The sequence below is a fragment of the Botryllus schlosseri genome, chromosome 7 (assembly GCF_051294905.1).
Source record: "Botryllus schlosseri isolate E-star chromosome 7, Bs_hap1, whole genome shotgun sequence".
In the NCBI taxonomy this organism is placed as follows: Eukaryota; Metazoa; Chordata; class Ascidiacea; order Stolidobranchia; family Styelidae; genus Botryllus; species Botryllus schlosseri.
This window is the reverse complement of record NC_137242.1, coordinates 7,298,451-7,311,896: the sequence shown is the minus strand read 5'-3', so window position 1 is coordinate 7,311,896 and position 13,446 is coordinate 7,298,451. Positions and strand designations below refer to the sequence as shown.

At 40.9% G+C, this 13,446-nt stretch overlaps 2 protein-coding genes across 2 annotated transcripts; both read right to left on the bottom strand.

The window, feature by feature from the left end:
* Positions 1-60: 60 nt before the first annotated feature.
* On the bottom strand, positions 61-2,739 carry LOC145443850 (elongator complex protein 2-like). The gene has a single exon (XM_080321806.1). The coding sequence runs from the start codon at positions 2,679-2,681 to the stop codon at positions 201-203; it is 2,481 nt and encodes an 826-aa protein (XP_080177932.1). The 5' UTR covers positions 2,682-2,739; the 3' UTR covers positions 61-200.
* A 4,267-nt stretch (positions 2,740-7,006) lies between these two features.
* LOC145443878 (secretagogin-like) lies at positions 7,007-12,649 on the bottom strand. Its single transcript, XM_080321842.1, has 10 exons — positions 11,473-12,649; positions 11,341-11,411; positions 11,184-11,273; positions 10,844-10,933; positions 8,912-8,968; positions 8,600-8,677; positions 8,435-8,536; positions 7,849-7,908; positions 7,702-7,770; positions 7,007-7,443 (listed from the first exon to the last, which is right to left on the bottom strand). The coding sequence occupies exons 1-10, from the start codon at positions 11,558-11,560 to the stop codon at positions 7,318-7,320; spliced, it is 831 nt and encodes a 276-aa protein (XP_080177968.1). The 5' UTR covers positions 11,561-12,649; the 3' UTR covers positions 7,007-7,317.
* Between the last annotated feature and the right edge of the window lie 797 nt (positions 12,650-13,446).

Here is a 13,446-nt window from a genome sequence, read left to right as displayed (position 1 = left end):
CTACTAAAAGTTTCAACACTTTACATATTGTATAGGATGTCTAGGCACCACAACGGAGAGGGGAATAATGGTCTTGGCCCCATTTTCGACACAAGACTGGGGTGCATTTTTATTTCCATAATTTCCTTCATAAAACGATGATGGGGTTCTATAAACACACACTAGCATAGAGTAACAAGCAGCATTACAGTTATTACCGATCAACTGGTTTGCCTGGCAGTGCAAGAAACCGAGAATATTTTGAACATATTATCAGCACCACACGAAGCCAAATAGTGTTCATCACTTTCCTGTTGCATTGGCCGCCATTTCATGCGTTTGACGCAGGTACCGTGTGACTCGTTCACATCGAACGCTCGAAGCATGGAACATTGAAATTGTGGCGAAATCGCAAAAGTATTCAGTTCTATATGTCCATTCTCTTTACCTATTGCAAGGAGATAGTCGGAACCGTTGATGTATGATTTGGAAAAAGCAACGGCTGTGATTGCCACAGTGAAATTAACAACAAGTACTTTCTCTACAAGGATATTATCGCCAGTTGATTGGTTTGTTGAATTACCGCTAGCAACTTTCCAGAACATAAGTTTTTTATCGCGAGAACCGGTACAGAAGAATTTACTGTCGTGAGTCCAGGACGCCGACCATATTATCCTACTATGGCATGTCTTCTTATCCGATCTTGCGAATATCCTAGTCGAGTAACCAGAGTGGCAATCGCCAGCTATCACATGCAAAATCCAAGTTCTATCTCTAGAAACTGACAGTAAGAAGTTACCATCAGGACTGAATTCAATCTGAGTGACTGTAAGCGTATGTCCACGTAGCTGCCCCACGTCCTTCCACGAATTAGTGTCCCATAGTACAATTGTAGAATGCTCGGGAGTAGATGCCTTGGCTGTTGTGGCCACTAGTGTACCCGATGAATTCGCAGCGACACAGAATATCTCATACACGTGCCAATACAGCTTATGCGTCTCTGGCCACAATGAGTTTTGAAGTAAGTATTCTTCCGTAGGCGGCTGGTATATTAGACATTTTTTGAATTGATTTTCAATATATTGTTCACCACGTGTGGTCGGAGTTTCTTGATTCGATTGAGATTCAATGGAAAACACAGCTTTATTTGATAACCCCAAAGCAGGGACAGTGGCACCTTCCGGGCCAGGTGAGCTCCTTTCTAGCACGACTCGGGTTAATGTTTCAAAGTTTTTAATAAATGTATCAGGAGCTTCGAAGACCCGCAGTACTTTTTCATCGGCGCCTGATACAAACCGGTAGCTGTCAATCATCGCAACTGATTGCATATCGTAGCCGTGAACTTGCGGACGAGCGATTTCGTGCCAGGAATCCTTTTGACCAAGTGACCATTTTGAGAACAGCCGTGTGGTTTGATCGGTACTGGTTGTGACAATGTATCGTCCGAAATTAGGCTCCCACGATAAATCTAACACAGCCCCGAAATGTCCGGAAATAACTACTCCAGTTTTCCATGCATCAGATCCGTCAAATTTTTCCCATAAATGCAGGGCTCCGTTGTAGCTATGCGCCAGTATTTCTCGATTGTCGGGACTGAAGTAAGCTCCATAAAAACCAAGGGTGTTGCCACCAACTTCACCGAATCGTGCATCTTCAATCCAAATTTGATTTTCTGTATCCAACTTCCATAACACCAAGGACTTATCCATGGAAGCAGACAAAAGGTACAAGACCTTGTTTTCCGAGTCGAGGGCACTCCAATTTACGCTATACACCCATCCTTCATGACCAGACAGCACAGCGTCCAGTGACACAATGTATCTTTTTTCATGTCCAAGCGAAGATATCTCAAAAGACATTTCTTTCACTTTCAACTCACTGGCGTCTGAATCGTCGATTTCTTTTTGCAAGGATATTCTCCACAAGCGAATAAATCCATCTTGTGAAGACGTTGCAAGTAGGACATCATTATTTAGCAGAGTGACAAAATCGCTCCCCCGCACCCAATCCTCATGACCCGCCAAGCTCAATGCATATTTAAACGAATGTTCATCATTCTCCTGGTGTGAGGTGTATAGATGAACACGCGAATTGTCCAGTCCACAAATAAGGATCGGTTGCTGATTTAATGTATGGAGGGAGAGTGTAAGTGCCAATGACGGGTTGATGCTGATGGTCTGAATTTGAACAAGACTTTTTACACAAGAGTCCTGATTGCACCAAATTTTCACATCTGTATCTATTCCACAAGACGCTATCAGGTAGCATCTGCCTTTGGCAGGCGAAACATTTTGATACATGATTGCATCAATGCATGCAATGCCACCACCATCAGAGTCATGTAAGGAGCACATTACATCGAATTCAAAATGCTCATCAGCCACTTTTTTACAGCCCCATACCGTTAAAGTCCCATCTGCCGAGCCGCTGACAAGAAAACTACCAGATCTTCCCACACTTTTATCCATGTCACGAATCCAACTGACACAATTAACCCTTCCATGATTTCCATTCAGTGTTTTTATGATTTTTTTAAATGTTTTGCGTTCATCTTTCAGCAAATTTACGCATATGACAATGGATTGGCCACTGCCAATTGCTATCAGAGAGTTTTCACCCCAACTGACGGTCTTGGGGCATTTATTGGCGCAAGCCGCAACATGCTCACATGACAATGAGCATAATTTATTTTGAGATTCCATTAATAATATACAAATCTGAAAAATGAAATCAATGTCATTTTTAGATAAACAGAAGCTTCCAGTAAGGAAGTAGGGTCGCAAATAGAACTTCTTCTCTCTTCTCGTCAAGTTGCCATGTATTTATTTTGGCACTTCTTCGTTATTCCCCACACATCGAAAAAATGATCCCCATGACACGAATAAATGTTTCCCCATGAACATAAACAGAAAAATTTATAAACGTCAAAATGAATTGTTTTTCGCGTTGGGGTGGGATAGACGGATATTAGGGTTGAGGAGAGGGAAGATATTAGGGTTGGGGGAGAGGGGGATATTAGGGTTACGTGAGGGGGATATTAGGGTTGAGGAGAGGGGAGATATTAGGGTTGGGGGAGAGGGGGATATTAGGGTTAGGGGAGGTGGAATATTAGGGTTAGGGGAGGTGGGATATTAGGGTTAGGGGAGGTGGGATATTAGGGTTAGGTTAGGATTAGGGTTAGGGGAGGTGGGATATTAGGGTTAGGGGAGGTGGAATATTAGGGTTAGGGGAGGTGGGATATTAGGGTTAGGGGAGGTGGGATATTAGGGTTAGGTTAGGGTTAGGGGAGGTGGGATATCATGTCCCTAACCCTCTTCTCCAACCCTAATATCACCCCTCTCCCCAACCCTAACATCCCCCTCTCTCCAACCCTAAATCCCGCCTCCCCTAACATCACCCTCTCCCTCAACCCTAATATTCACGTCCCCTAACCCTAATATCCCACCTCCCCTAACCCTAATCATAACCCTAACCCCTAACCCTAATATCCCACCTCCACTAACCCTAATATTCCACCTCCCCTAACCCTAACCAAACCCCTAACCCTAATATCCCACCTCCCCCAACCCTAATATCCCACCTCCCCTAACCCTAATATTCCACCTCCCCTAACCCTAATATCCCACCTCCCCTAACCCTAATCATAACCCTAACCTAACCCTAACCCTCCTAACCCTAACATCCCCCTCTCCCCCAACCCTAATATCTCCCCTCTCCTCAACCCTAATATCCGTCTATCCCACCCCAACGCGAAAAACAATTCATTTTGACGTCTATAAAATTTCACATGTTCATGGGAATCATTTATTGGTTTCATGGTGATCACTTCTGGATGTGTGGGGAATAACGAAGAAGTGCCTTTATTTTAATGCATAATAAGTTGCTTCACTTCATCCTTCACTATTCACACATACAAACAATCTCCAATTTACCAGTTATAACCTTAAAACTGGCCAGTCAGCCGGTGCTACTAAGTCATTTCAAGTCTAAAAGCAGCCTCGCAGTGTACCGTTCATTAATTCATTTTATATCAGTGGTTCTCAAGTATGCGTCACGTCGCGATCGAACAAGCGCTCTTAAATTTGTCGACTTGCAATAACTCTCCTCTACTGTACTCAACACCTGAAACATCACTCTCGGTTTACTGCTACAACAATTCAAAATTAAAACCTGGGTTGCCAACTGCAGCAGAAATCCTATAACAGCATCCGGCAGTATGAAATCAGTGCGAGTGAAGTGAATCTCAGCCGTGCTAGAGTGCATCCTCCGTTCCGAAAGTAATAATTTTGTATCCATGAAAATCTAAGGTGTCATATCCGGCGAGCGCGTTAAGATCATCAACATTTTTGTCTCTGAAAATCTTGCCTTGCATCACCATTTCCACAAATTACGCTGTATTTACGTAGTCCATGGCCACACTCCGCAGCAAAATTCGCTGGGTGAGTAACCAGTTTACTAAAACACTGACAAGTATCGCTGAATTTCGGTTTCGGCACCTTCCTATCTTTTCATTGTGTCGCCATACACATTTACAAATTTTTATCCAATCAATGCAGCCTAGGCCATGGTACCTCATTCTGTGGTGTATTGATTGGGTAAAAATTTTATACTTAATTGAACTGAGTACGCATGAATCAAAATTTAATGCCATACAGATGATTACAATTATCCATTACTTTTCAAGAATATGCCGTGACATAGCGCAGCGCCACCGCTGATTATAACTACGTTTTGGGTTCCATTGCCACTGTTTGGATTTCCTGTTTAATCTCAAGTATTATTGCGGTAGATGCACACAAAATATGCATAATCTACTTCGGTGAAGAAATTACTAGCCTAGTTAATGTGTGACCATAGTGTCCTATACGGTGTCGACACAAGCAAATCTCACCCCTCGGTGAAATTGATTCACGTCACAATTTCCATTTGGATACAGGCAATTTGACGGTCATTTTTGACCGGCTTGCCGAGCATTAAATTTGCTAAAACGGGTATCAATCGAAAGCTGACTCTGCACTGATTACGAAAATATAAATTTTATTCCGCTCGTGGCCCTGGAACCCCCACAATCAGCCTCGAATTTTTCATTGGTATGGAGATTAGCATTGGGACCCAAAAATGCTGTCTGGCGAAACGAGAGAGTAGCTCAAGGGCAAAAGAGCGGCTGCGCAGAGAGAGTGGGAGAGCTCAGCTGGCCTTCCTTTTACAGGTTTTTGAGAATGTCCTCAGAGGACGCCTAAATTAGGGTTGCCATACGTCCGGAATTTCCCGGACATGTCCGGAGTTTCACTGTTCAAACTAGCGTCCGGGAGGAATTTCTAAAATATGCCAAATGTCCGGAATTTTGACGTAGGCTCATAATTTTTTCGTAAATCAGCATAAAAACAATATTTTTGGGGAATATTTATGCTGATGCATGATATTTTTCTTCGCGCTGCGCGCGATTTACCATCACATTTATTGATTTTAATCTGTAGACTATACCACTCTCGCAAAAACTGCCATAAAATATAAATAAAACAACCTTCATTTACTGGAATAAGCCTAATTGCAATCCCAATTATAGGAGAACGGTATGATCCTAGAGATCGTTAAGGCCGTTTAAATGCTTTATTCAAAGATAATGGTCCCAAACGGGCGGGGGGGTCGTTTGCTTTTATTCTGGGGTTTGCGAATATGTTTGCTTCCAAAATGGCCCGCGTGAGTAAGTTTGGGCAAAGGTGTTGACTTCTTTTAGTAATCAGCTCGTCAAATTTTGATCTGGGCCACGGAACATTTTCAAATTGGAGATGGAGTCGCGACCATAGAAGGTTTGAAACCACAGGATATGGGGTGTTTATCAAGCTCCGTGGTGCGCACTGGCATAAGGCTGATAGACAATCTTATCGGTAGGACATGAACATGACTTAACGGTGTGCGATTATGCTTCCTGTATTTTCGAACTCATTATCCTCCAACAACTCTACCGCTAACTCTGATCATGTGGGCGGAGAGTAGTATCTATACAGTAATATACGGAACGACCAATATTATTGACAGAATTCATTCAAATAATGGAACGACCAGATGCATATAGAAACCACATTCATATAGCAAGCCCCCCCCCCCCCCCCCCATCGATTGCCCTATAGTGTGGGCTCAAAATCATTGTTTATTTGAGCGGAGAGGGGCTGAAAACATGTGCCATCGGTCCCAGTTACACAACACACAGCCACATACTCCTGAACCGAATCGTGACCACCTCTGGTCTATGAGCAAAGTGTGGCGTCATAACTCATTTTAAAATCCCCTAGTGGGCGCTAAAGAGTGTCCTGAATTTTGGTTGCTGAAATATGGTCCCTAGCCTAAATGTCCTCCTTTTTGAGATTTTGTCCTCTTTTCTGAGAATTTTTTTAAATATAGGGCAAACTTTGACTGAGATACAGTAAATCAGCACTGAAGTAACCCTCTAACGACTATTTCGGGAGCTGAGCCGGAAAGTTGACCTTTTTTAGTCAACCAACTGATAATGTGAAATAAAAACTGTATTTTGGGCGCGAGAAAGTTGACCTTCTTTGTCAACCGACCACGAAGGTACGATAAGCGAAATGCAAGTTGTATCGCGACAGCGGTCGAATATCATTCGTTTTTACGATATTTAGATTGGAATAATAATCATTAATATCACTTTCATTCATATGCGCTTTGCGCAACTTTGCCTTCAAATAGATTTCGACCGAGGTGGGTGAGTCATGAATCGCAATTTGAGACATGAACATAGACAGTGAGCGATTTTATGAGGTATGCAATCAATTTAACAAATCGACATTAGGATCATTGTTATGGCTTTGGCAGTACTGTCAAAGTATGGAGATATGGAAAAACAATTTCATACCATATACTTGCACATTTCCATATCCATACCGAAATTTCGTTCCATACCATACCATACTTCCATACCATACCATACCATACCATACTATACCATACCATAGCATGCCCTGGCTATCTGGCCTTGCGGCACAATGCAGATTAGTCCTCAAATGTGTATTTTTCATCATCATCAGTTTATTTTTCACGCAATACGAGTTGTGTTTATTGTAGCCTACTAATAAACAGGATACATAGCATATTATACAAAGATACATAGCCTCTACTGCACGAATAAAATTAAAGCATGACTATGAGCTTATTCGTATCACGGTGCAATACACGATAACGAAAAGATGTGCATTTGTGCAACGATCAGAAATCTCTAATGGAGATTGTGGGGATCCATGCACTTTCCCAGTCATGTTGTCATACAACCAGCACTGCAAATTTACAGTTATAACGTTACACTGTCAAATAAATACATTCTCATTTTAAAGGTATGCCGAGACAAAGTGCCAATTCCTCTTTTTGAATTTTTCCGTCGCAATTATTGTCTGTATGTTGCAACATACGTTCTTTGAATGCAGTAAGTTCTGTGGCTGACAACGGGCCCTTTGAAATAAAAGCAGGTTATAGAGATATAAAATAGAGGTTTATAGAGGATATATTTCGTAGGCATTAGGAGTATAGGTAGGTAGAAGTATTAGAACATTAACTCCCATGTATATTATAATATTTTGAGTGAGCATTTGAGCATGCGTCGTAATGGAACTATAAAAAATAACAACGCGGATACGTAGGACCTTAGGTTCGGCAGCCATTTTTAGCTTCGGTAAAACAGCGCGCGCATATTTTCAGAAGATGAATTACCCGAATAGTCTCCATCATGTCTTTAACAAATCCATCTATCTCTTCCCCTTCAAGTGCTCCTGTACCACCCTGTAAAACTCATCAAATTAAATACTTCGTATACGTTTGCCGCTTAATAAGAATCCTATGTAAGATACAGTATATTACCAAGTCGTAATGTTGAAATATCTTTTCGAAGTCTCTTTTTCGTTCAGCTTTAGATGAGTCCTGAAAAAATATAGTATCGAAATGAAATTACATAATTGAATGTCTATAATTCAGAGAGGTTGCATCAAACCACAAATAGATCTAAATCTAGTGTCTAAAGTCGAATAAATCGCGAGAGTTGCGAATTGGCGAATTCAACATGCGAATGGAATTACAGAATTGCGGCAAGAGGCACTATAGGTACTTCGAGATCACACGATCAGAACACAATATTGACAATTGTACGAACACCGACGTTGAGGGTTAGCGCAGGTATAGGCACCTGCGTACCACGCAGATCCAAAGCAAAACTAATTTGTGAACAATATCATGCGGAACATTTTCGGACGCCTTTATATCCGACATTACGCAAGATGTCCAGATACAGTCCAGATACATTTCGATAACCCATAGGGAATAGGCTCATTTGTCAGTCTCATAGGTTTAACCGAAAATAGAGTATCTATACCGTGAAATATAATATTTTCTAAGTTGAACGATTTGCATAGGCTACGCAGTGCACCCTGCAAACAGTCACGCCACTCACCTCGATATTAAACTGGAGCAGGAAATTGTCCGTTAGGTTGAGCAGTTGCGCCATGTCCGCCAAGTCCAACAAACCATCCTCATTACGGTCGTAAACTTGCATCTGAAAAAAAAGATATTAAATGGGTTTCAACTTCAGATTCAATTTTGTCCTTGTCGTACTCACTATCGACTGAGCATATTCATTTATCTTCTCTGGGCTGACGAGTTCCCCGGATTGTTCGACAAAGTCCGATATGAATTTCTGTTCAAATCATCATCATCATTGGTTTATTAACAATTTTATCAGTTCAATACACCACAAAAATGCGATACAATGAAAGATAGGAAGGTCTCGAGGCGACTTAGGGTAGTCTATGAAATCGGACACCCACCTTGGCCTAGGCGATGTAAATCACATACATCGATGCATTAATGTTATGAGATAATGGTCAATACAGTTTCAAATCCATATTAGCACTATTAAAAAAACGCTTACTGTGAGTTCTGGAGTGGTAATGAATCCACTACGGTTTTTGTCGTATTTTCGCCATATCTGAAACGTGAGAAGGGAAATAGTTCGACAGCAGTATTGATACGAGAAATGTAACAAGTACTGGATCGAACCTCTGAAATGTAAGTATAAAGTGTGTTCGATGCACGTTGCCATACGACATAGTTGGCGCTCACGGTATAAAATGAGTCTCTAATCAAGCCAGACCAGATTACATCATAACTAATAAATAAATTAATTAATGTTTTATTGTTAGTGTCTACCTTCCCCGCATACAAAAGGTCATGTTGTGAAATATATACGTTTGACAATAGATTGAGTCTGAAATCCAACTTCGTGACCATTTATTCTGTGATCCCGAGTACATTACATAAACAACAGTGCATCCATGGCTGTGCATGTGCACTTGTGCAGTGTGCACTCTTGCAGTGTAGGCTAAGCTGCTGAATTTTGTGTAAACTGGACTGGGCCGCCCTCAACCTTTAAGAAGCTTAATTTCTTGGAATATTTTAGCTTCACAACCTATGACAATGAAATATGGACGGAAGTCGACGGAGTACCATTATATATGAGTTCGCTAGTATTGAAGGCGTAGGATAGGATTTCATGCGAAAATCAGTTCTACTCGCCCTTGCAATACAATGGCAGAATATAAGCAATACGTTGACTGTACGAATGATTGCTTGTGCTCGTTATAGCAACAGGGAAATGTGGTCATATGAAGCGGATGAACATTGTGATAACATTACGTGAAAATATTGATGTTTGTCTACTGACATTTGTTAATGAACAGCTTTTAACATTCTACATGCGCTCAAAAATATGCAATTTGCATATGTGCTGTCCGCGTTCAAAATGGAGGCGAAGTGCGGCAACAGCCAGGAAAAGCTTCACGATGCACAATTTATTAAATACAGCTCTGATACATTAATTGGCGCGTGTCTGATGCCGTATCGTCTTCAAAAACAACTTCTTTGCCGAAATGTTACTATACACTTAGGCCTACTACTGTCTCACCCTAACCCTACTCGCTCAGATTTGATTTTCCAAAGTAACGTAATTTACTTTTAGTGTTGGAACATGAAACCGCAGTAAAGCAACTGTTCAGTTCAGTTTTAAAACATTTGAAAAGACCCATACAAAACTCCAGTATACAATTGAATAATATATTCATATTGAAACCGGCATGAACTTTCATAAAGGCCAAGTCACAAGGCTCCGAGTCACAAGTCAATCTCACTTTTATAGTTTTGACTCGAGTCAAGTCGAGTCATTTCAATTCACCACCGAGTCAAGTCCGAGTCCAAGTCAGCGAGCAGAGGGTCGAGTCTGAGTCATGGAATTATGGCTCGAGTCCGAGTCCAAGTCATTGTATAGACTGCTCAGTTTCCAGTTAAAGTCATGGTAAACCCACTTTTTATAACTCTGTTTGGTGATATCGGATGTTTCGCATTTATAATATATCAATTTTCCTCACTTTTAGCAGTTTCTGGTCGCATATTCAGGTACCAGTACCAACAGACGAAATCCAAATAGTGTGTTGGCTTCGGAATTACAATGAAATGTCGGTCTTGGCTGTCTGAGTCTCGAGTCAATGACTTGGTTCGAGTCATGCGCAATGACTCGAGTCGAGTCGAGTCATTTCCGTATTTTGAAAAAATGACTCGAGTCAAGTCGAGTCATCAGAAAATCGCGACTCGAGTCAGACTCGAGTCGAGTCATGACTCGAGTCATTACAACCCTGATAAAGATGGACTTCGAACTTTCATGCCGGTGACGTCATATCTTGTGATACGATTGTTGATATACAATGTTATTTTCAATTCTCTCCTACGAAAATATACAGGTCTATTGCAATAAGAATATATTGTTTAATACATGTTCAAATGTCTACTATTTCCCATAGTTCGACTATACCTTCATGAATATGACGCTCGACTGCAAGGGTACCGATCTTCGAAAAAGCAACAGGAACAGTTGATCATTAGGGAGTAGCATTTGAGCAAGCTGAAATTGAGAATATCATCATTTCCTGATTGATCAATATCAATCAAGCAGCTTTTATCCGTTGAAGTTTTCCATCGATCAAGTGACGATCCACGTGTGAAAATGTTGGTAACGCTGTTTTATCTGCAAATCCATCTATTTCACATGCATATTTCATGAATTTATGGTTGTGACAAGCAGGCGTACTGGCGTAAAAAACAAGTCTCCTATGGTGATTCAAAGACAGGAATATTGCCATTACATTTATTACCTCAGAGATCGATATCTTCCCGTCCATTTGCAAATCGTACGCTGACATGAGGGATTCTTTGATGCCTTTAAATTCTTCATCAGTGGGTTCCTACAAAAGTATAGTACCGTTGCTGTAGAAAACTTTATCCCATGAGAACAGCAACTACCACACTCACCTTCTGTAAAATCTTTTTAGACATCTCTCTGAAGAAATCGTCTAGTTCTTTGTCTTCTATGTGTCCGTTTTCTTAAAATAAGAAGCAAAATGTCCATGGTACGCTGTAAATGGCCGGAATAAGCAAACCTACTATCTTTATCAAAGAGATTCCAGATTTCCGCGAATTTGGTGGCGTTAATTCCGGAGAAATCAAGACCGGGAGCACCGAATGCTGACATGATTCTATTTAGTTAACTCCTTCGTGAATATCAGTGATTTTCTGCAACGAAAACAACTGTACATACAGATTTAAATTATTGTCCTCGTAATCCTGATCAAGTCATACTATGCTGCAGAGAGTGAGTTGGGTATATTTCCGACATCCTGGTTGACTTCCTTGCTCTGTATACTGCATACAGCTTTTGTACTCTACAATTTGCCGTATGGGTGCGAGTATATATGGCATGCATACAAATGCGTTACAAGTTGTAGGCTTGCTGTTGCGTTGATAAAATTATTGTTTAGGAGCCTGCGTGGATAAACTTTTTGGCTTTTTCATATTTCTTGTCAGTGGAATCGTTACCTTTAATTGAATCTGAAATGTGGACATGTGATAAATACTGTAGATGTAAAAGGATCTCGCTACAGTATAACGCGCAGTCAACAATCTGCTGCATAGCTCGCTAATCAAAGAGTGTTTCCGGCATTACTGCGCAGGCAGGCAGGAATATCCATATTATAAATGATGTGCAGGTCACTTGACGCATATATACAGTTTGGATGCTTTCGCTTCATCATCGATGTGATAACAATTGCACAATACACAATGCACATATATGACGTGGTACACGATATTTACATATTGCTACTTGCATTAGTTACACCTTTCGTGTGACCCAAGTAAGGGCTTTACGTCCAATCTCCTTTGATAGGCAAATAAAGGTTGAATAAACATGCGAAAACTGACTCATTTTGGACTGCTATATTATAAATATCATAAATCCTAATCTTTTCTGTTGTCAATACCATCAATCTGTCAATTGCAATGTAAGTCGAAATATAGTTTAGTTGTCGAAGCAATATTCTACCGATATTCGACGTGCATATAGAGGTTATTCAAACTACTGTTATTGTCTTGATTTGCATGTGCAATAGCACAATAAATCCTTCCAGCCGCACCGAAGTATGCGTAATCGATTCGCAATGCTTAGCGTATATAGCGGGCCCAGCTATAGGAAGTGCATGCTTCAGAGTCACGCCGTTCAGCTGAAGTGGATGAGATTCATTTTCGTAAAAAAATTGACTGCAGTCGGTCAATACCAAATGATAAATAAGCTTTTATATTACTATTCATGGTGCGCAATTTATTTTCCCTTTTTACACAAAGCGTGGAGAAATATATGGCGGTAGTCACCGGCCTGTATTGAAAAATGCGGTCGTTAATCAATAAATCAACGGAAGGCAGCCCTTAAAAGTGATTAATTATAGATGGCGTAATCACAGTGCCTCCGCTGTCACTTGTTGCCTTGTGTGTATAACTGCATATCCTCCTTCAACTGAAGATGCGCTCCTATGCATGTCTATTTTTCACGTCGATCCAGTTTTTCTCAGAACGACAAGAAGTCTGATCGTGACATGCGTACTATGTATTGTTGCAGTAGTAATTCTGTTATAGTTACGACAATGTTTGTTACCAACACGGATGAACAACACATAGCTGAAGGACGAAATTGGACTACCATTATAGTCTCACGACTGCATTCACGATGAATGAAGTGCGATTCTAGGAATAATATATCTTACAAGTCATACAAGCTCTGATGTATATTGAAAAGATGACTTGGAAGAACTTTCGCATGATCGAATGCCTGGATGAATATAGTTTGGAGCAACGATATAATATGAAAACATTTTTACGCTTTTGAAAAGACCACCATCTCCACAGCTATACTGTGATCATCAACAGCAACAACAAACATAATCTGTCTACGACCAATCACACCTAACTGCGACACTACCTGTCCTGACCACCGGCCCGTTAAACTACACCTGTGACGATGAGCACTGAGCAGTCTAAACACGTCATTTGATTTTGCAACCGCGCTTCTGCTAAAGTAGCCTGAAA